The sequence below is a fragment of the Haliotis cracherodii genome, unplaced genomic scaffold (genome assembly GCF_022045235.1).
Source record: "Haliotis cracherodii isolate W230 unplaced genomic scaffold, xgHalCrac1.p SCAF_5, whole genome shotgun sequence".
Taxonomy (NCBI): Eukaryota; Metazoa; Mollusca; class Gastropoda; order Lepetellida; family Haliotidae; genus Haliotis; species Haliotis cracherodii.
This window is the reverse complement of record NW_027266308.1, coordinates 42,383,704-42,404,336: the sequence shown is the minus strand read 5'-3', so window position 1 is coordinate 42,404,336 and position 20,633 is coordinate 42,383,704. Positions and strand designations below refer to the sequence as shown.

The following is a 20,633-nucleotide window of genomic DNA, read 5'->3' as shown; positions in this document are numbered from 1 at the left end:
CTCCTGCAATCCATGCAGGTCGAAAGAGGCGAACAAATGAATCGAGTGGTCAAGCTCGGTGACTTAAAATTGTTTGATTGCGTGTCCTCTTACCCCGACGGCGTTGATCGTTCAACAATATCGATCACTGCATTGTCTGGTCCAGACTGGACTATTCACAGGCCGCCGTTTAATAGCTGGAATATTACTGAGTGCGGCGTAAAACGACAAACAAAACAAACTGTACGTGATGCTGTTAAACCATCCTTGTCAACCAGAAGAAAACTGGTTGCATTGTTAACATGACGAATCTGCAAAAAATCTTTAGTCTTAGTCGCTGTACTTTTCAAGATTCACATTTTGTATCCATAAATATTGATCGATGGAAGTTATAATACATAGTTAGGGCGAAACGGTGCCACAGGTTGATGAAAGTTACATATTGCTCCCAGAGCCGTCAGGTGAAATTAACATTCCATTCGTTCGTGACGAACTCGTGTCATTCCGTGACAAGCCGAATGGCGGGATACAGAAAAATGCGAGTGGTGGCGAATGTTTCAGTCAACTGAAGTTATCTCCCTTCCACCGCATTTCAAGATGTCTGCGCCCATGGGCTCAGATTGCGTTATTTGGCTATCCGTTGTTTTGTTAACGTCATTTCAACCCTGTAGTGGAGATGAACATCATATCGCATCGAAAGTGAAATCTGAAAAGACAGAACTAAAAAGGTAACACGATTTCAACTTGAAAAACATGTTAGTACTGCAGGAAAATAGTGATAGTGACGGGCGCGAGCTGCTACTGTCAGCACTGTGCTAGGCATACAACGATATCAACCATATAGGTGTAGCGGCCATGACATGTCCGAGTCCCATGATGGGATTCGAGCTACGGACTTTCTGATCCGACATCGGACGCCTTGTCCACTTGGCTATGTAGTTAACCCAAAGAAAGGTTGACAAGGTAAGGATGTCGATCTGTGGGATGACTCGACCCCCTTCAACCATGTTTACATTGTCAAGACTGTAGCTTGTAGCGCCTATTGGCTCCATTACTGTGACCTCGCGATCTTTAGGGCAGTTGTATTAGGGTTAGGGTAGATTACCCCCAAATGGATCCTAAACACGTGGATCCACTTGAGGATTGAACCGCCCTTTGCGATCATTCGGATTTGGCATCCCTTGCCAATCAAATTCCACGATCCTAAGGGTTAGCGCCTGACCACCCGATCCCATTAGTTGCCTCTTACGACAAGCATTGGTTGCTGAAGACCTATTCTAACCCGGATCTTCTCGGGTCTTTTTGTCACTAGTGGATCTGAATGGACCTATCTTTTTGGTAACTAGAATAAACACTGTGGTGTATTTATCATGACTGTCATTGACTTTCGTTGTTTTCCCAGATGTGGCTATAACCTGAAGGTCCTGTGGCAGGCCGAGGTGGGTCTTTCGCCATTTGCTGCATCTCCGCTACTTGCTGATGTGGATGGGGATGGAGTGATTGATGTCATTGCTGCACCGTTCAGTGAGGCGCTGACAGTGTTGGATGGGGAGAATGGTAAAACACTGGAAGACTCTCGTTGGCCATCTCAAAACTTGGAGAATTCTATACATTCAAGTCCACTGCAGGTACTGTCAAACTTTGAGAACTCTATATATACCATGATATACTCAAATTCCTGCTCTTTATATACTTAAGTTCACTGCTAGAAAGGCCATCATATAGCTGGAATATTGCTGAGTGCGGCGTTAAACAACAAATAAACAAACAAACACTGCTGGAAATGTTAAACTTTGATAACTCTATATATTCAAGTCCACTACATGTACTCTCAAACTTTAAGCATGTTGATAACTCTTTACTGTCAAACTCAACTTTTCTGATCACATCTTGATTGCAAAAATCAGACTTTGTGTTCAGAAATGTTCAGGTAATGATTTGGATAGAAATATACTGCATTTTCTGGGTAGAGCTTGGTACCTCTAGATTTAAAGTTTAGATGGAACCAACCAAGAATAGTTGGTCCAAACAACGACAATAGTTTCCATGTTTATCATGGTTTATGCTCATGTTGTCTTGTTGTGCCCCAGTACGATGTGGACGGAGATGGGATGCTGGATGTTCTGTTTGTCATGTCATCTGGGGAACTGAAGTTTTTCAAGTATGATGGAACTTACTTGCCCCAGTACACGTATCAGGTAACTGCGCTTGTTATCCTGATTCTCGGCAGTGTTCACCAAGCTGGTAAATACCACTTTTATATTGTTTGGTCTATAGATTTGACCGTCTGGATGCAAACTCCACAAGTGAAAGAAAAGTGATATGAAAATTTAGATTGTGCTGACTGCTTCATCTTTGAGACTTTATAAAAATATACAACTTCTAAGAACATGCAATATTAAGGAAGCCATTAACTTTGTGAATAACAATTGATCAAATGAAGTTATGTATTCTCTGGCCACTGCAAACCTCTTGTATACTTGTATTAAGAAAACAAAGCCACCTCATGAATGTATATATATGCATATTACAGTCAAATTATTAAACATACTGGACATTGCACAACATTATCATTTTATTTGCTCACCTACAAACAGACAATTGTTTGCGCTACGCAAATTTATTTTCATTTCTCTGTTCGTTCTACCCTAACTAATCATGGTAGTTGGAAAGCTAACATCTGTAAATCATATAAGATAAATAGAGTAGACTAACCACTGAAAACAGACACTGGACCATATACTACCTATGCTGTAGGTCTTAGGTGCTTCAGTTTCTGTGTAGAGTTATGTCCCTTGCTTGTGCCTTGATCGACCTGTTGTGGGATTCGGATGCCAGATCAGCCCTGATTATGATCCTGGGTGTGTCAGCATACATATTCTTACACATTTTTCCACAGTTTTAATGTCTGTGACCTATATTTCTTAAGGGGGCAGTGGAGTAGCCTTGTGGTTAAAGTGTTAGCATGTCATGCCGAAGACTTGCGGTTGATTTCCCCATATGGGTGACGTGTGAAGCCCATTTCTAGTTTCTCCCTTCATGATATTGCTCGAACATTGCTAAAACCATACTCACTCACTCATAAGTTCTTAGGCTCCTCCTCCCAACCCAAGAAAACAATCAGAATATTTTTCAAAGCAATATTAAGTCAAATTCAATCACAATGAACACAAATGGTGTCTACTCTATTTAAAGTTGACATACCCTTTCAGTGTTGTAGTTGGATTGATAAAATCAGGAAAAAACTGATACTTTATTCCTATTGTTATGAATTTTCAATATTTGATCTATATGACCATGATGACAGGTGTGTGCCTATTGCTTGTGTGTTTCAGCTGCCTCCTGTGTATGTTCTTAAAGACTGGCATGAGAAGGTTCTGTACGCTGGGTATGATGATATCCACCAGTATGTTGCTGATGATGTCACAAAAACAAATGTGAGTTTCGTTGAATCGTTATAGAGCAGAACTGTTTCATTTATCAAGTTTATGGAGCTGAGTATGCAACACTGTAGTGTTATTGGTGAGATGAGATCAGATTCAGATTGTTGTTTTACACCACTTAAATAGCACTCCAGAAATTTCCCTGCAGTCAAATCCTAGAGTCCTAGAGTAAAAAAACCCGCAGTTTGTTACTGTACATGAAAACTGCTACAATCAATATTGTTGGGGAATGTTTTGACACAATCATAAAGGCAAAACTATTCACCACCTCATCATGCTAATCAGAAGTCAATATTTCTCTTACTCATTCCCTTAATTAGGATGTATAGATTAATTTGATAAATAGTTATTGATACCACTGCAAATAGCAACTCAGTCCACAACGAGAATAATCATTTGTAATAGCCACTTGCTTCCTCATCGTGGTCATTGAGAGCCCTTTGTCATCTTGTACAGTGTTCCAGCTGGCTTTTGAGATGCCAGTCCTCGTGGACTGGCAACTTTAAAAATTACCTATCCCCCCTAATTTTTGTCAGTCACCAACTTCAACAAATGTATGAAAATTCCCTGGTTATAATTCTTTCAAGATCATGTTCAATGTAATAACCTCATCTCTGAAGTGACTTAGTTAGATCTACATGTCATTCACACAAAGTTCAGTCACAATTTTCTCTTTTTTTTTTTTTAATATTTAGAGACGAAGACACTACAAATATATTTTGAACCTCAAAGAAAAGCGAAATGTTGTTTCATTGCACTAAAAATAGACAAGGGGAAACCCTGATGGTAACAGACAAGCTGACTTTGTTCGAAAACTTATTTGAATATTGCCAGTGTTGTGTTCAACAACAGAGATTTATAGAGTACTTAATTTGGAGGTCCACGGGGACTGGCTCTCACATGAATTACTGGTGCAATCCTAATTAGACCGGTACATAACTGGTAATTACTGGTAAAGGGGAACACTGTTGTATGCTAAAGGTCTCGTTACCTTCACCTCAGGCCTCTACTAAAGTTTACCTCAGCTTTGAGCACAGTAGAGGGTGTTGTGAAATGCTTGTACGACAACGCTTGGTGATAATGTCTGCAAGGCCTTAGGGTGACCTTCACTTGAACCATGTGGTAGTCCTAATATTATTTAAAACAAATAAGTCATTCACAACCTAATTAGTACATTTATAAACTCCAATTTATGATGTGTATTAATCTAGTTAACAATTACCCTAATAGCACAGACAAAGTATCTTAGTTTGGCAGACATACATGTAAGTACCATATTAAATCTTGACCTACTCATTCTCATTATAATCAGATCATTTACTCAATAATGCCACATATATATTTTAAATCTTGACCTACTCATTCTCATTATAAAATCTTGACCTACTCATTCTCTGATTATAATGAGAATGAGTAGGTCAAGATTTTATAATGAGAATGAGTAGGTCAAGATTTAGAATATATATATATGGAGGTGTCATCAGATCTTCATACAGATAGGCATTGCATTGGAGTAAGAGATCTGATTTTATTTTAATGACATTTGGAAATATTGGGAGGGTTGTTGTGGAGGGTACAGTTAAGAGTGTTACTATTACAGCTGTTCATGATGAGATATCAGCTGATGATATTGTAGACATACTGTCAGTTCAACTGAGTGTGGCTCTGTGCATAGGCCTACCTCCCTGTGGACCCCCACGTGTATGCCACGCCTGCACTTGCTGACCTCAACCGAGACGGCAGGCTGGAGGAACTGGTTCTACCTGTCACCTACTTCTTTGATGAAGAGGATTACAGGTAAGGGGTTGGTTGGAAGAAAATAGAAAAAAAAGCAGAAAAAAAAGCACTACCTTTGGTCATTATTGGGTTAGTATGCCACTCACTTTTAATGTTGCTGTAATTTTTGATATTAAGAACAAACTGTGTCATCAACTGATCATAACATTTATTTACTGATTTCCCCCCAAATATGCCAAAATCTTGTGGCTAAATAATATTAATTGCTTCTTGGCAATCAGCGCATCAGTCATTTTTATTGCAAATAAATAATATATTTTTTTAAATTTCCTGCAGATTCTGTAATGCATGCTTGACAACTGACTGAGTTTCATGTGTGTGTGCCCAGCTGTGTTTGTTGGGGAAAGAATAAAACTCAATCCTCTCTCGACCATCACCTTTGTTTCATTAAAAAAAACCCGTCCTTCCTCACTCTCCTCCAGAAACTTTTTATGCAGCCTAAGGTGTTTGAAGTGATTTTCTAAATTTTTAAGCCTACCCTATCTCACACTATGCATTTCTTCTTCTTTTGATCCTACATTGAAATGTGCTTGAACAAAGTTTCCAGCTTCTACAAAAACAATTGAGCCGAACACATCATAGTGTCACCATGGTCACCACCCAAACAATAGGGCCCTGCACTGAAATCCAGTGAAACCCAAGCCAAATCACCACAGTGGTGACATGCTTGTGTGTCACCCTTGACAAGCAGTCCGCTAGCTGTTACAGACGTGCGCCAGGTTCAAGCAACAGAAATCTCAGTTGTTCTGGGATTGTCCGCTACCACCCTCCCTTCACAGTCGGTCATGTTCTCTCCTGCTGCCAGGGAATCTGCGATTAGGTGTTTGTTGTCTTCTTCTCCCACATGTACTATTGCCAATACTGCTGATACTCTTCCAATTGCATCCCTCCATCTGCAGTGACGATCACCATCTTCAGGTGCTGTTCATTGGATTTCGTCTGATCCCCCAGTTCAAAGCAGTGAACTTTGCTCCTGCTGATTGTCATTCTCGATCACCAGTTCGCTGCTCCGAGGATCGTGGCGATGGAGATTGCCTTTTGCAGGATCGATGCTTGAACCCATGCGGATGTTCTTAGGGTCAGCGATCACGGGATTCACGTTCTCAGAATCATTCTTCCAAGGATCTGTCCTAAGGAAATCAGTGATCTCAGGATCAAAGCGCATCTAAGGATTGACGCTCCACTATTGATCGGAGCTCTGCCACGGAATGATCAGTCATTTACACTTTTTGTTTCATGCAGGGATGCTTCCTATTCATTGCCTAATGCTTCGGAAGATGAATATTATTTTATGCCACTTTGTTGGCACGTTCGTCAACCTTGGGCAGCTCCTCATCCTCCAGTTATCTGGATCACCAGTGGGATCGGACTTGCTCTGATAATTACCATCACCCACAACAGTTTTTTCCTTGGAATTCTCCTTACGGTGAACCTCCCATGTGAATGTCAACGCTTCCCCCTTGGCGTTGGTACCGGTACTCCTATGATTCACCTTATCCAGATTACCAATCCTGTGCTGGATACCATCATTCTCCTTGCAGGGATCCATCTTCTGGCCATTGTCGCCGAGATGATCCTCACCGTTCTTCTACTTCCTGTAGATGTCCGTGGCCAGTAGCCACACCTGGGAATAACAGTTCTGCGTGTCGCCCCGGATCTCCGTCTCCGCTTCTAGTTCTGGCCCCTACCACTTTGTCTGTACCGGATCCACCTGTAACACAGCTGCTTCCTACTCCATAGGATCCTAACTATTCAACTGGTGGTGTCCATGGTGATACTGGGATGTGTTCGTGTGAATTGTTTTATAGAAGCTGGAAACTTTCTTCAAGCACGTTTCAACATAGAATTAAACGAAGAAATGTATAGTGTGAGAGAGGATAAGAATTATTAATATACAATTTATTGCAAAATTTACAATATTTTATATTTATGATCTACTCTTCAAAAACAATTGAGGCATATGCTGTATGTTATAATGTAGCCATGGTAACTTGCAGTGCTGTTCAAACATATTTCAGAACTCCTGAAAAGCAGCAACATCTGAAAGACCTAAAGAGTCCCCTCTTTAGTCGGTATTTGGTGGATGGTGTGACAGTTCTCAACCTCACCAGCCTCGAACCAATCAGGCACGTCTACCTGGATCTAACACAGGTACGTCGCTTTCTTTATCAGTTTTTGACCTGACATGGGTACGTAGGTTTCTTCACCAATCCTTGAACTAACATGGGTACGTAGGTTTCTTAATCCTTCATTTAGTACAGTTGTGTAGGTTTCTCAATCAATCCTTGATGTAGCATGGGTAGATTGGTTTGATTTAATCTTCAATGGGTATGTAGGTTTGTGAATCAATTAGATACTTGTAATTAACATGATTAAGCCTGGTGCAAACTCATTAAAGATATTTACTCTGGTACAATACCTGTTTACATGCAGATCTAAAAATTTTCCTTTAAAAGTTGCATCATGTGAAGCCTGAGTGAACTTTGACCACCATATCAAAATGAAGGATGCACAGGTTCTTGAGCCATTCAGATGTCTGCCTTCTATAACATTTTAGTATCGCAGTAAAAGATCTGATTTTAGTGATAGTGCACTTGCTACCAGGTACATGAGACCTAGGCTGTGTTGGAATTTTACTTGTTGTATGGAGAGACTGAAAAAGTCACAAATCCTTTGTCTGGCAGGTACACGCCCAGTTTCCTGCCTTCACTCTGTTCTCCCCGACTGTCATAGACCTGGACAGCAACGGCAGTGACCTGGAGGTTCTACTGGCCACCTCAGCAGGCAATCTCCATGTCCTGGACAAGTTTGGTCACCAACGGAGAGGATTCCCTAAAAATATGAACAGTTTACATGGTCAGGTGAGGTTACCTGAACACTTGTAGCCATTGGGGGAGGGGCTTTGGTATTTATCAAGGAACACAGTCTGTATAAGAAGTGACTTCAGAATAAAGGCTATGCTTGCATACAGTCCACCCAGATCACTTTCCCAAAACTTACTTTCTTCCGTACTCCAAAATCAGATTTTACAATAGAACATATATATGAATAGAATAAAATGTCAGGTAACCACCCTTATGACAAGATAGTACAAATGATCAGCTTCTTTGTTACTGGTGACAACATTACTTCAATTTTGACATCACTATCAATCAAGCCATCACTTGTTTGGTGTTAGAATCTCACCCAAATGTGGCTACTATTGGAATATAAATGATCATCCATAGTCTCTCATCATCCGTCATATAGTCAACTTCTAATTGGGGCCCAGTCTTCTAAGGCACCACAATCTGCTGTGCAGAGTTGTGTCCCTTGGGCACGCCAGAAACCTATGGTTGTAGGTTCGGATCCCGGTTCGCCCCGATTATGTTTCTAGGTTTGTCATCACCATATTCATGCTCAAGGGTTTAACCAAAGTGGTTAATGTCTAAGACCTGCATCACTTTGGGCTTTCTTCCCACATTAAGCTGACACGCTATGATATTTTTATCATTTTTTTTTTTGGAGTTAAACCCAACTCACTCACTCAAATTTCTAACATGTCTAAATGACCCTCAAACATCAGGACACGACACTTTGGGAACCTAGATAAAACAACTTGTAGAATGGAACAAGGGGAGATAATTCATTCACAGGTAAGTATGAACACTTTACACACAATTTTGAATCACTCCTTGTCAATTTGACAACCTGTTACCTGCTCCATCCCTTTTCTCCTTCAGGTAACAGTAGAAGACATAAACAGAGACGGCAAGCTTGAGATCATTGCCATAGACACAAGTGGTAATGTTGCATGTGTAGACAGAGATGGCGTCACCTTGTGGGAAGGGGAGGTAACTGGATCATCATCACCTGGTAGTCGGATCACGGATATTAATCAGGATGGGATACTTGATGTTGTCATAGCAACGAGTGATGGGTATGTGTTTACTGGAGGTTAGCCGTTGTTCATGTACTCATCATAGACATTGCTGTCATCATGATTGTACCGCACACTACATGAGGCCGCAGTAAATGTGTACTCTCTGTGACACTAACACTAAATAACTGACAGTTTGCAAGTATAGGTTAGACATTTTTAACTTAATAGTTCAGGCTATGAAAAGTTGTCTAAATATTTCTTATTGTCACTCATTTTCAACATGTTAAACACACTGTTATTCTTTTTTGGTAAGTTATTTCTTGGTAGGTTGCCTGGTGACTTTGTCATTTTGAACCTTTTATCTTAATGGTTGACTTTATGCTTGCATTTAGACCATGCAGAAAATGAAGGAAATTTGTACACTGTTGTACTCTCAACATGCTAAAATAAACTTCTTCAAAAGTCTTTTCCCGTGAAACATGGGGGCCTGGTGAACCAACTGTTGTTTTTGCTGTAGCCTATAGACGTACAGGAGCTTAGATCACATAGAACTGATCATGGAAAAAGAAAAGAAAGGAATGTGCTTATTGGCAGTAAATTGTAACTATTTTGCATTTGGCGTATTTAATCACTATGATTTCTGGTTCCAGTAATGTCTTTGCACTGAATGGTACCAACGGTAAGCCCCTCCCTAAATGGCCGATGAAGTTTGGCACAAGGATAGCGGGAAACATTCTCCTGACAAAGATTGGTTCCACAGATGGCGCTGTAGACCTGGTATGTAGTCATGGATACTGACAGCACTGAGAGTGCATGTGCTTTGTAATTCTCCTCCTAGGATGCTAGGTTTAAGTCTGTTGTCATAACAACGGCCTGGGTTAGATTCCCCACAGGGGTACAATTCGTGAACCTCTTTTCTGTACCCGGCTGTGATGTTGTGTCAGTATTGCTAAATGCAGCGTAAAACCATACTCGCTCTCTCACTTTAGTCTGTTGGCTGGAGGTGAGGTAGCCTGAAGGCTCTACAGCCCAGGTTCAGATCCAATGTAGACTGAATTTGCGAACCCTAGTTTGACTCCTCTGTCATTACATTATGTCAATACTGCTTAAAGTGGCGAAATCCTACTAATCACAAGGATTATCAAAATATTGAAACATTAATATCTTATTGTTCATATTATCTGTTTGTAAAATAAATTTTGAAATTTAATGAAGGAAACGCAAAGTAAAGACATTTAATTATTTAGGAAGTTGTTTTGAGAGTGTCCAGCCCTGATCTGTTAAATCAAGTTGTGAAGGTGTTTCTTTGGCCAAGATGGCAGGATTATATAGCTCATACTGTCTACCACTGATTGGCCTGGTCGAGACTCAACTGTTTACAGGCAGCCAGGATATGGGGTAATATTTCTGATGCAACACATTAAAGACATTGAATCACTTGTATGTTTGACCTCCAGGTGTTTGTGGCAGACGACAGCTTCTTGTACCTTGTGTCGGGGGATCAGGTGTGTCAGGCCCACCTGCCTATTGGGGAGATGTCGCTGGTGGAGATCGTCAGCCATGAGCTCATTCTCATGTCCCGGGGCCTGGAGCTCCTGGTCTCCACCAATGACGGGACTCTGTTCTGCCTGGGGACAGGGGTGGAGCCACATCCCGGTGAATGGATCGGGGAGACGTGGGATCGAGGGATTCAGCTGCTGGCCTGGCCTGCTGTCACGAAAACAGCCAATGACTTCACTGTCCATGACCAGAAGGTACAAGACTTTACCACCCAAAACCGGCTTCCACAGGAGATATCACTGTACTATTTACGCTCAAGACACTGTTTATTATAAGGGTAATATTATTTTTCAGGGCATTATCGTTTGCAGAAGCCTGAGGTCTTCCATTAACTGCCCGACGAAGGAGGGCAGTTGAAAAGACCGAGTGTTATTATAAGGACTAGTGGACTAAAAGAGTTAGCTTCTAGTGTTGAATAGAAGTGTGACTGTTCTTCAGATTGCCATGGGGCCTTTGAAAAAAGCCACATGCACAAAAGTATCTCCTGGCTTTATCATGTTTATAGTTCTGGAATCAGAGCCGCATTCCACAAAGTTATCTTAGCTGTAATGAAACAGTTGAAATGAGTTTTTTTCCACCAAGTGGAAATAATAGTGTAATAATGTAATAAGACTGTTGTCTGTGTTGTAGACTGTTGTCTGTGTTGTAGACAGTTGTCTGTGTTGCAGACTGGCGTGTATGTGGTGAGCAGCACGAGGGAGCTGATGGAGGTGACAGGCGGGTCCTTCTGGTTGCAGTACCAAGTGATGGATTCCACTGGACCCACATCACCCTTTCCTAAGCAGTCTCCTTACACTATTCAAGTAGGTTTCATACTTGTTTGGATGTGCAGGTTGATACAAGGGTCATAAACCAGATTATGGTGAAAGAGGATATTGTAATAACTTCTGTTTATGCATTCAGGCTTTTTTATGGCTTGCAAATTCTGTTATGAAACTGCTAGCATGGGTATGTTTTTGAAAACCAAAACATTTGTTTCTGGTAAATGCTGCCCAAAATTAATTTTTCACTGGATGTCATGACACAAACTCATTAAAATCTTTTACTTCCATATGTTACCTCCCTGCGTCCAGATCTGAGAACACCTCATGTAAACCCTAAACGATCTTTTACTGCCCAATAAAATTGAAGGTCTCATTTCTTGAGTCAGTCAGATGTCAGCTTTCTGAAACAGTTTGACTTCAATTTCTTTCCTGCCCCGATTTGGCTATTTAGATCGCTGTCAAAGAAAACCGAAACAGAACACATATATACCCCCATAGTAACCCTTTTGGATGTAGATGCCATCATGGTGCTCACAAGCAGCAGGATGTATAGAATATCCACAAAAATATAATAGCAGGGGTTTGTTTTTAATGTGGATTTCATCTGTTATATTTGTTTTTAGAAAAAAAAGTCAGGGATGCTTGTCTGAATGCTTCACTCACTCTTACCGAGAAGTTAGGAGTCTCGGTGTTGATTAGAAAGTTCACCTGATACAACTTCCATGCAGGGAGGTATCGATTGAAGTAATAGATTTCATTTTATTGAGATTGGTCCTGAAAAAATATATGATGTGTCCCCCCAAATTTGTTGGCTCGTTTTAGAATATTTTATGAAATGTATGACTTGAACATGTTGTAACAGTGACAGAAACAATTGATTGTGTCTAAAAGTTCCTCGATTTGTAGCTCTGTAATGTATCTGATATGAATGTTTAAGAATGTTAATTCATGACTGTTACATTGATGTGATAGTTTTTCTCTTCCCTCTGTACATTTTCAGGTGTATTATGGCAGGCACCTACTGGCAGAGGAACAGCAGTCCGAGCCAGGGATGTATTCCCTCAAAGTTCCTGTGTGGCCAGTTCCAGGTCGAGGTCATGTCACAGTTATCTTGACCAATCAGCATGGCCAGATATTTAAGGACACATTTCCACTTAAGTAAGTAATTGATATGTCTGACCTGTTTGACAGAAGGATGTTGGATTTCCCTGTGTATCAATATCTGATTGCCCTGTGTAGCAATATCTGATTGTCCAGTGTTGCAATATTTGATTGCCCTGTGTAGCAGCATCTGATTGTCCAGTGTTGCAATATCTGATTGTCCAGTGTTGCAATATCTGATTGCCCTGTGTAGCAACACCTGATTGCCCTGTGTAGCAGCATCTGATTGTCCAGTGTAGCAATATCTGATTGTCCAGTGTAGCAACATCTGATTGTCCAGTGTAGCAATATCTGATTGCCCTGTGTAGCAACATCTGATTGTCCAGTGTAGCAATATCTGATTGCCCTGTGTAGCAACATCTGATTGCCCTGTGTAGCAATATCTGATTGTCCAGTGTAGCAATATCTGATTGCCCTGTGTAGCAACATCTGATTGTCCAGTGTAGCAATATCTGATTGCCCTGTGTAGCAACATCTGATTGCCCTGTGTAGCAACATCTGATTGCCCTGTGTTGCAACATCTGATTGCCCTGTGTTGCAATATCTGAATGCCCTGTGTAGCAACATCTGATTGCCCTGTGTAGCAACATCTGATTGCCCTGTGTTGCAATATCTGATTGCCCTGTGTAGCAACATCTGATTGCCCTGTGTAGCAACATCTGATTGCCCTGTGTTGCAATATCTGAATGCCCTGTGTAGCAACATCTGATTGCCCTGTGTAGCAACATCAGATTGCCCTGTGTTGCAATATCTGAATGCCCTGTGTAGCAACATCTGATTGCCCTGTGTAGCAACATCTGATTGCCCTGTGTAGCAACATCTGATTGCCCTGTGTTGCAATATCTGATTGCCCTGTGTAGCAACATCTGATTGGCTTGTGTTGCAATATCTGAATGCCCTGTGTAGCAACATATGATTGCCCTGTGTAGCAACATCTGATTGCCCTGTGTTGCAACATCTGATTGCCCTGTGTTGCAATATCTGATTGCCGCGTGTAGCAATATCTGATTGCCCTGTGTTGCAATATCTGATTGCCCTGTGTAGCAACATCTGATTGCCCTGTGTAGCAACATCTGATTGCCCAGTGTTGCAACATCTGATTGCCCCGTGTAGCAATATCTGATTGCCGCGCGTAGCAACATCTGATTGTCCAGTGTAGCAACATCTAATTGCCCTGTGTTGCAATATCTGATTGCCCTGTGTAGCAATATCTGATTGCCCAGTGTAGCAACATCTGATTGCCCCGTGTAGCAATATCTGATTGCCCAGTGTTGCAACATCTGATTGCCCAGTGTTGCAACATCTGATTGCCCAGTGTTGCAACATCTGATTGCCCCGTGTAGCAACATCTGATTGTCCTGTGTAGCAATATCTGATTGCCCCGTGTAGCAACATCTGATTGCCAAGTGTAGCAATATCTGGTTGCCCCGTGTAGCAATATCTGATTGCCAAGTGTTGCAACATCTGATTGCCCTGTGTAGCAACATCTGATTGCCCTGTGTATGAATATCTGATTGTCCAGTGCTGCAATATTTGATTGCCCCGTGTAGCAATATCTGATTGCCCAGTGTTGCAACATCTGATTGCCCCGTGTAGCAATATCTGATTGCCCAGTGTTGCAACATCTGATTGCCCCGTGTAGCAACATCTGATTGTCCTATGTAGCAATATCTGATTGCCCCGTGTAGCAACATCTGATTGCCCTGTGTAGCAATATCTGGTTGCCCCGTGTAGCAATATCTGATTGCCAAGTGTTGCAACATCTGATTGCCCTGTGTAGCAACATCTGATTGCCCTGTGTATGAATATCTGATTGTCCAGTGTTGCAATATTTGATTGCCCTGTGTAGCAATATCTGATTGTCCAGTGTTGCAATATTTGATTGCCCCGTGTAGCATTATTTGATTGTCCAGTGTTGCAATATTTGATTGCCCTGTGTTGCAATATTTGATTGCTACAAAAGTTTAACAATGACACCATGACACAGTTGGAATAATGATGACTGCAACATGCACAAGAAAACAAGAAAACCAAACTATCCACTGAACAAGATTAGAGATTTGAACAATGTTGCTAAAGGCTAGCCTGTCCATATACCAAGCTGTTAAGTTCACATGTTCTATACTTTTTGTTTGGTATGTAGACAACTTTGCTTTGTACATGTTATTTTGTGCAACTTCTTTTTTCTACAGAGTAAAATTGTACATTATTTTCACTATCTGCTAAAATACTGCCATTGCATTATATTTCAGATTTAATCAACTGATTCTTCAAGATCTACAGTGGTTGGTTTTGGCTCCTTTTGTTGCTATGGCAACAATATTATTAGTAAATCATGGATTTCCTGCCAAAGATTTGTTGCCAATGACATTTCCAGCAAAGGCAAAGTGAAATCGTACAACAGTGTATGAATGCCAAACCCAGTCAGAAACTGCCTAAAACAACATATCAAGAACTTGCAGGATGGATGTGGATGGTATAACAAGGCACGTTGATTCTCCTGATTTTGTCTACATAGTCAATGATAGTGGTCAGCACCAAGAGATACAAAAAAGACGGTATAAGACTGATGAGACAGCTTGGATGGCTCGGATAAACATATCTAAAATATCTATGAGTGCTGCAGCAAGTTTATTTACCTTTGGATCTGGTGACTACATGAAATCCTGCCATTCACATGAGAAGTGTCTTTCTCTGTGTGGAATAAGACTAACAAAGTTGTCAGGAGGTAGTAAGCTCCTGTACGCACAGAGATTCCGGGTTGGAAGTAGTTCTTGCAACATATGTCATACGGTGCAACTTTGTGGGTCAGGTCCTTATACCCTGATGGTAGAGGCTGGTGTTCATAAGATAATAACTGGCTTGTCTGGCCCAGACTTGATTATTTACAGGCTGAAATCTAGCTGGAATATTGCTGAGTACAGAGTTAAACAAACAAGAAGCCACTGATCATATAAGTGCAATAATCTGGAACACAAGGTCTTTCACCTCATCCACCTAGTTTAGGCGAGGCACGAGGGTCAAAAACTAAAATGTTTGTGAACACTGCCAAGCATGTTACCCTAGATTTTGGAGATCTGTCAACTATATCAATATGTCTTCCATACTACCCTCTGTAGAATGGAGACACATGGAGATGTTTAAGCTTTAAGAAACACTTTTGGTGGTTTCTTGTACATGGCCACCATGTTGAATGAACAGACTGAACAAGATCCCTGTGGAATAATATGTGCAGAAAGTGTGCTCAAGGACTTGTTGGCATGTTGTTATTGTGCTGTGTAGGTGTTTGTTTGCTATGCCAATGTCCTTTATTTGTCATAATGTATATGAACATAATTATGGTAGACAAACTCCTAACTAGTAAACATGTCCCTGCAGGGACCAGTACGGACCAGCTGAAACCTGTATGTACCAGTAGAGTCTAGTATAGACCAGTTGAAACCAGTAGGGACCAGTCTGGTGCACATAAAGCACTGCAAGAGTTGCAGCATGAACTTGTGATTGAATCTTCTTGGTTTATTGCACAAGGACCAAATTTTCATTTAAGAAAATGCATGGTACAAATATTCACTGGTTCACATGCTGTAAAGTAGTCAACGATTATGAAAATATAGTTCCAGTTTTCCACTGAATAATAAACAATGCAGTGTGGAATGTAGGAAGAAATAAATAAATATATGATCAATAGCCATCCTATCATACCATCACCAGTATTATCATGATTATGGTAATATTACCTGTGTCAGGTGGATTTCACCGACCACCCAAACCAGTTCCATTGTCTCAGTGGAGGCAGATCCAGGAGTAGGACCATCCTAGAGTAACACCGAAGACCCGTGTTCGATTCTCCACCTGGGTACAATGTGTGAAGCCTATTTCTGGTTTCTCTGCCATTATATTGCTGGAATATTGCTGAACCTGGCGTTGAGACATACTCACTCACTCAATATGTGATATAGTACAGAGTTCCACATTGTGCAAGGTTTTACCTGGATTTACCTATAGTCCCAGAAATAAAATGATCTTTTTAAAAAATATACATCATGATAATTCCACAAAATATAATCTCAATGGAGCCGAGAACAATGCTTAATTTCAGCCAAGAGCTTATTCAATCTTGACTTGTCAGATTGTTGTAGATCAAGGGGGATACAGTCATCATCTGGTCCGTCTGTATTTCGTATCTGGAGCACCTCGAAACTTAGTACCGGTACATGTATTAACCAATGGCTGAAGTGTTGCCTTTTGCTATTCAGGAATTTTTCAAAATTCATTTTTTCCAGTTTCCATGGAAACAAGTTGGACTTAGCTGAAACAGAGGAAGGTGTCACTGAGTAGCTTTTTAGTTCTGCTCTGGAAACATTTTTAATCCAAACTTGGTACATGTATTAATCAGGGTCTGAGGTGGTGCCTTTTGATACTTAATAATTTTTTAAAAATTTATCTTTTTCCTGTTTCCATGGCAACGAGTTTGGCTTTGACTCTGTTTCATAGTGGTGTGTTTGTCCAGATCATATCTCTTAAACTAATAAGTACTCCTTCTTGAAACTGTGCACCAGGCCAGGTTGTCAACTGGTACCTTTTCATATTTAGAGATTTTTAGAATTTATATTTTTTCCATTTCAATGGCAACAAGTTTGATTTTGACTGTTCATTCGTACTGGTGTGTATCTGACATAGAAATACACAAAGCTCTGAATCCTAGTTCCATGGTTTTGTTTTGATAGCTCAATAACTATTCTTGTGTATGGACAGACAGATTAGAGATGAAATTCTCTCATCAAGTTGGACTTAAAGTAACAGTCAGATGATTTGTTCTTTCGAATTTGTGGGGGCAGGGGGGATTTGTCATATTCTGGTGACTCTTGTAATTCATTCTCTTGGGTCTGGGAGACAGACTAGGTGTTGCCATGTGGTGAAATGCGTTCTCAGGATATAAAGTTTTATGGTAGACATGTGAAGGACATTTCCAAATTTGATGCATCAGTGACCAAAATTATATCTGATGCATGTTTTTATTTGTACCATTTTATGACTTGTTCAAGTGAATAATTGACTTGCCTTTTTATGTGTTTGTGATGGGTGTGACTGGTTCGATTCCCAATATGGATACAATGTGTGAAGTCCATTTCTTGTGTACCCCGCTGTGGTATTGCTGGAAAAATGCTAAAAGCGGCGTAAAACCATACTCACTCACTCATGCCTGGGTCTCTGGCACCCACTCATTCGAGACAACAGGGTTAGACTGTAATAGATGACTTATAAACATGATATAGCCATGGAGTGGCATGCTCAAAGCACATTACATTATTCCCCCTTCCACCTGATCAGTCTGCATTCCAACTGTATTCTCAACTCCCTGGGGAGTATCCAACCCAACATTCAGTGTGCTCATGATTGGTGTACTTTGCTGATAGTAAATTAATAAATGAGTAAATGAATAGCTGCATATATAATACATGATTACTGTCACTTATTTTCTTCATTTCATGTCTATGCAAATTGTTAAGTGTTGAAGCTGCCCTGCCCGTGAAGATCCGGGTTAGAATAGGTCTTCAGCAACCCATGCTTCCCATAGACGGCGACTAACGGGATCGGGTGGTCAGGCTTGCTGAGTTGGTAGATGCATGTCATCGATCCCAATTGCATGGATCGATGCCCATGGTGTCAGTCACTGGATTGTCTGGTCCAGAGTCATTCATTTACAGACCATGGTATATAGCTGGAATATTGCTGAGTGCAGTGTTAAACAACAAACCAACCAACCTGCATAATGCTTTTGATACAGGCATGTACTGACACACAATGAAAAAGCAAGATCAACTTTAACTGGAAGGAAAAGGAAACTATTTTAGCAGTAAATATTTACTTGCATGAGAAATGATGATGATGTTGTCGAGAGCGGATTCAGCATTTTTAAAAGGGAGTGTTCCATAATATCAAAATCCTCTCTCAGATAATTATAATTTTACTGCCAACATCATACTACATTTGGTTTTCAAAAAGGAGTGGGATATCATGTGTGACAGGATGACATTGTGTTTGATTATCTTATGCCTAAATACCCAGAACAAGTTAATTTTATTTTTGTGGCCAGTTTGAATATGCTTTTTCAGTGTCTCAGTAGATGTAAAACACCTATATAACGTGTGTGTGTGTGTGTGTGTGTGTGCATGTGTGTGTGAGTGCATGTGTGCGCGCGTGTGTGTGTGCGTGTGCATGTGTGATTGATCGAAGAAATGTCACAAGTGACCTCGGGTATGTTACCATGGTTACCTTGTATTGTGAGGGTGAATCAGTGATTTCTAATTTATTGTCAGTTGCTGTCATGTGTCCTGTGTTTAATTGAGTGAATTACCTGAACTTCATACAGGTTAGTCTTGTCCTGTTGTCATGGGGTTTCTCTTCCTCGTTATTAAAGACTGGTGTGAGATGTGTGCATTCAGGGTTTTATGCCATAAAAGAACTTAACAAGCCCAGTGGTTTACCTGTCGACAAGATGAAATATCTGACACCTTTTGTATTAAAACTGTTTCCTAAAAAGCTTGCAGTTCTGTTATTGTGCTTCTACCTATACTCTACTTATAAATGACCGCCTCTGTGGTCTAGTGGATAGAGCACCTGCCCAGAGAGTGGAAGTTCAGGGGTTCGACCCCTGCCCATGTCTTACCAAAAGGGGGGCACGGATGACCCAGTCGTCTAAGGTGCCGCGATTCGCTGTGCAGAGTTGAGTCCCTTGGGCACGCCAGAAACCTATGATTGTGGGCTCGGAGTTAGTATACTGTGTCTGGGTGGGGTAACCATGTTACACTGCGGCATGGTATTTCAGTGGTCTTACAATAAAACCAGCATCAGTCCGGACTAGTACAAGTACTAACATACATGTAGGCAGCACCTCACATAACGTTTCAAGTACAATAACCTTCATTTTGACATTAACCCCCATTTCACCTCACCTCTGCTTAATACTACCATCACACCAAAGTAGTTCTATTCCGTTCTACCCCGTTCTAAACAAAATACTGTCGGACTGCAGCACGTAGTAACACGTCCCTCGTAGGTTCGAAGTACGGCAATTCCGCTCGTAATACGCCTTTCTCGTTTTAAGTACTTTGTCAATCCGACTTATTGCAGAACTGGATGGACGGGATAAAATTTTGAGCAGACTCAAAGTCCTGGAGCACCCTCCCCGTCCGAGGCCGTCCATGAAGTTCGTAAAAAGACTGTCAATGGCTGCTACTACGTCCACTACGTTCATACACTGTTCCGGGTCCCGTTCGACAACATTTCCACGAACGTATTGAGAACTAGTTGGGTGTGATGGGGGTATGAAACTGGTCACCATGACCCTGTCGTCTACATGGCATAATCAGTATGTGAAATAAATTTTGAACAGACTAACCTATGTTGTAGGAGATAATTTCAGATTTCAGTAGCCAGTTTCACAAGCGATATTATTGTTATAGAAACCAGTCTTATTTTTCAAGTGAACATTTTATATGTGAGAATGGGGAGGAATGTTTATACATTATAGTTTCTTTGAGAGGCATTTAGAAGTTGGAGTACTAAGTAAGGATAAGATTTATGGTTGAACACCTTCTTTATTACAATTAGGAGCGACGTTTCAGCCAATCAGGCTGTCTAAATTGTATTTTCACCATCCAGAATGAAATGACACAACTCCATGAGCTACCATTCAGTGCTGACTTCGCACACTGGAAGCCAGGGACATTCTGCCTGTGACACGATTTACCCCAAATGGAAGTCATTTGAATGAAAGTGGATTTGATTTTCTTTAGAAGGTAGCGAATGGAACCGGACTTACTAGTTTTAAATTTCACTGCAGCGTGCACGTGTTTCCAAAACCAGATATGATGCCATTAGACAGGAAGTGATGTCATTAAGGGGTTTGCATCCTACTCGTGCGGCACCTTTTGTCTTAGTAGTAAAATCGTCCCGGCGTACTAATTGGTCAAACATTAGGAGGGGCATCTCAAGATTTATGCTAGGGGATTAACTGTTTGCCGGCTGCCGGACAAGTAGGATATCACCATTCTGAGGCAGACT

The 20,633-nt window shown here is 41.0% G+C and overlaps 1 protein-coding gene across 1 annotated transcript; it reads left to right on the top strand.

Annotated features, from left to right (window-relative positions):
- The first annotated feature begins 576 nt into the window (after positions 1-576).
- LOC139442688 (uncharacterized) lies at positions 577-15,537 on the top strand. The gene is made up of 13 exons (XM_071223563.1): positions 577-707; positions 1,382-1,607; positions 2,070-2,177; positions 3,315-3,416; positions 5,098-5,219; positions 7,238-7,370; positions 7,904-8,080; positions 8,942-9,138; positions 9,732-9,858; positions 10,539-10,835; positions 11,310-11,444; positions 12,406-12,563; positions 14,819-15,537. The coding sequence occupies exons 1-13, from the start codon at positions 577-579 to the stop codon at positions 14,955-14,957; spliced, it is 2,052 nt and encodes a 683-aa protein (XP_071079664.1). The 3' UTR covers positions 14,958-15,537.
- Positions 15,538-20,633: the final 5,096 nt, after the last annotated feature.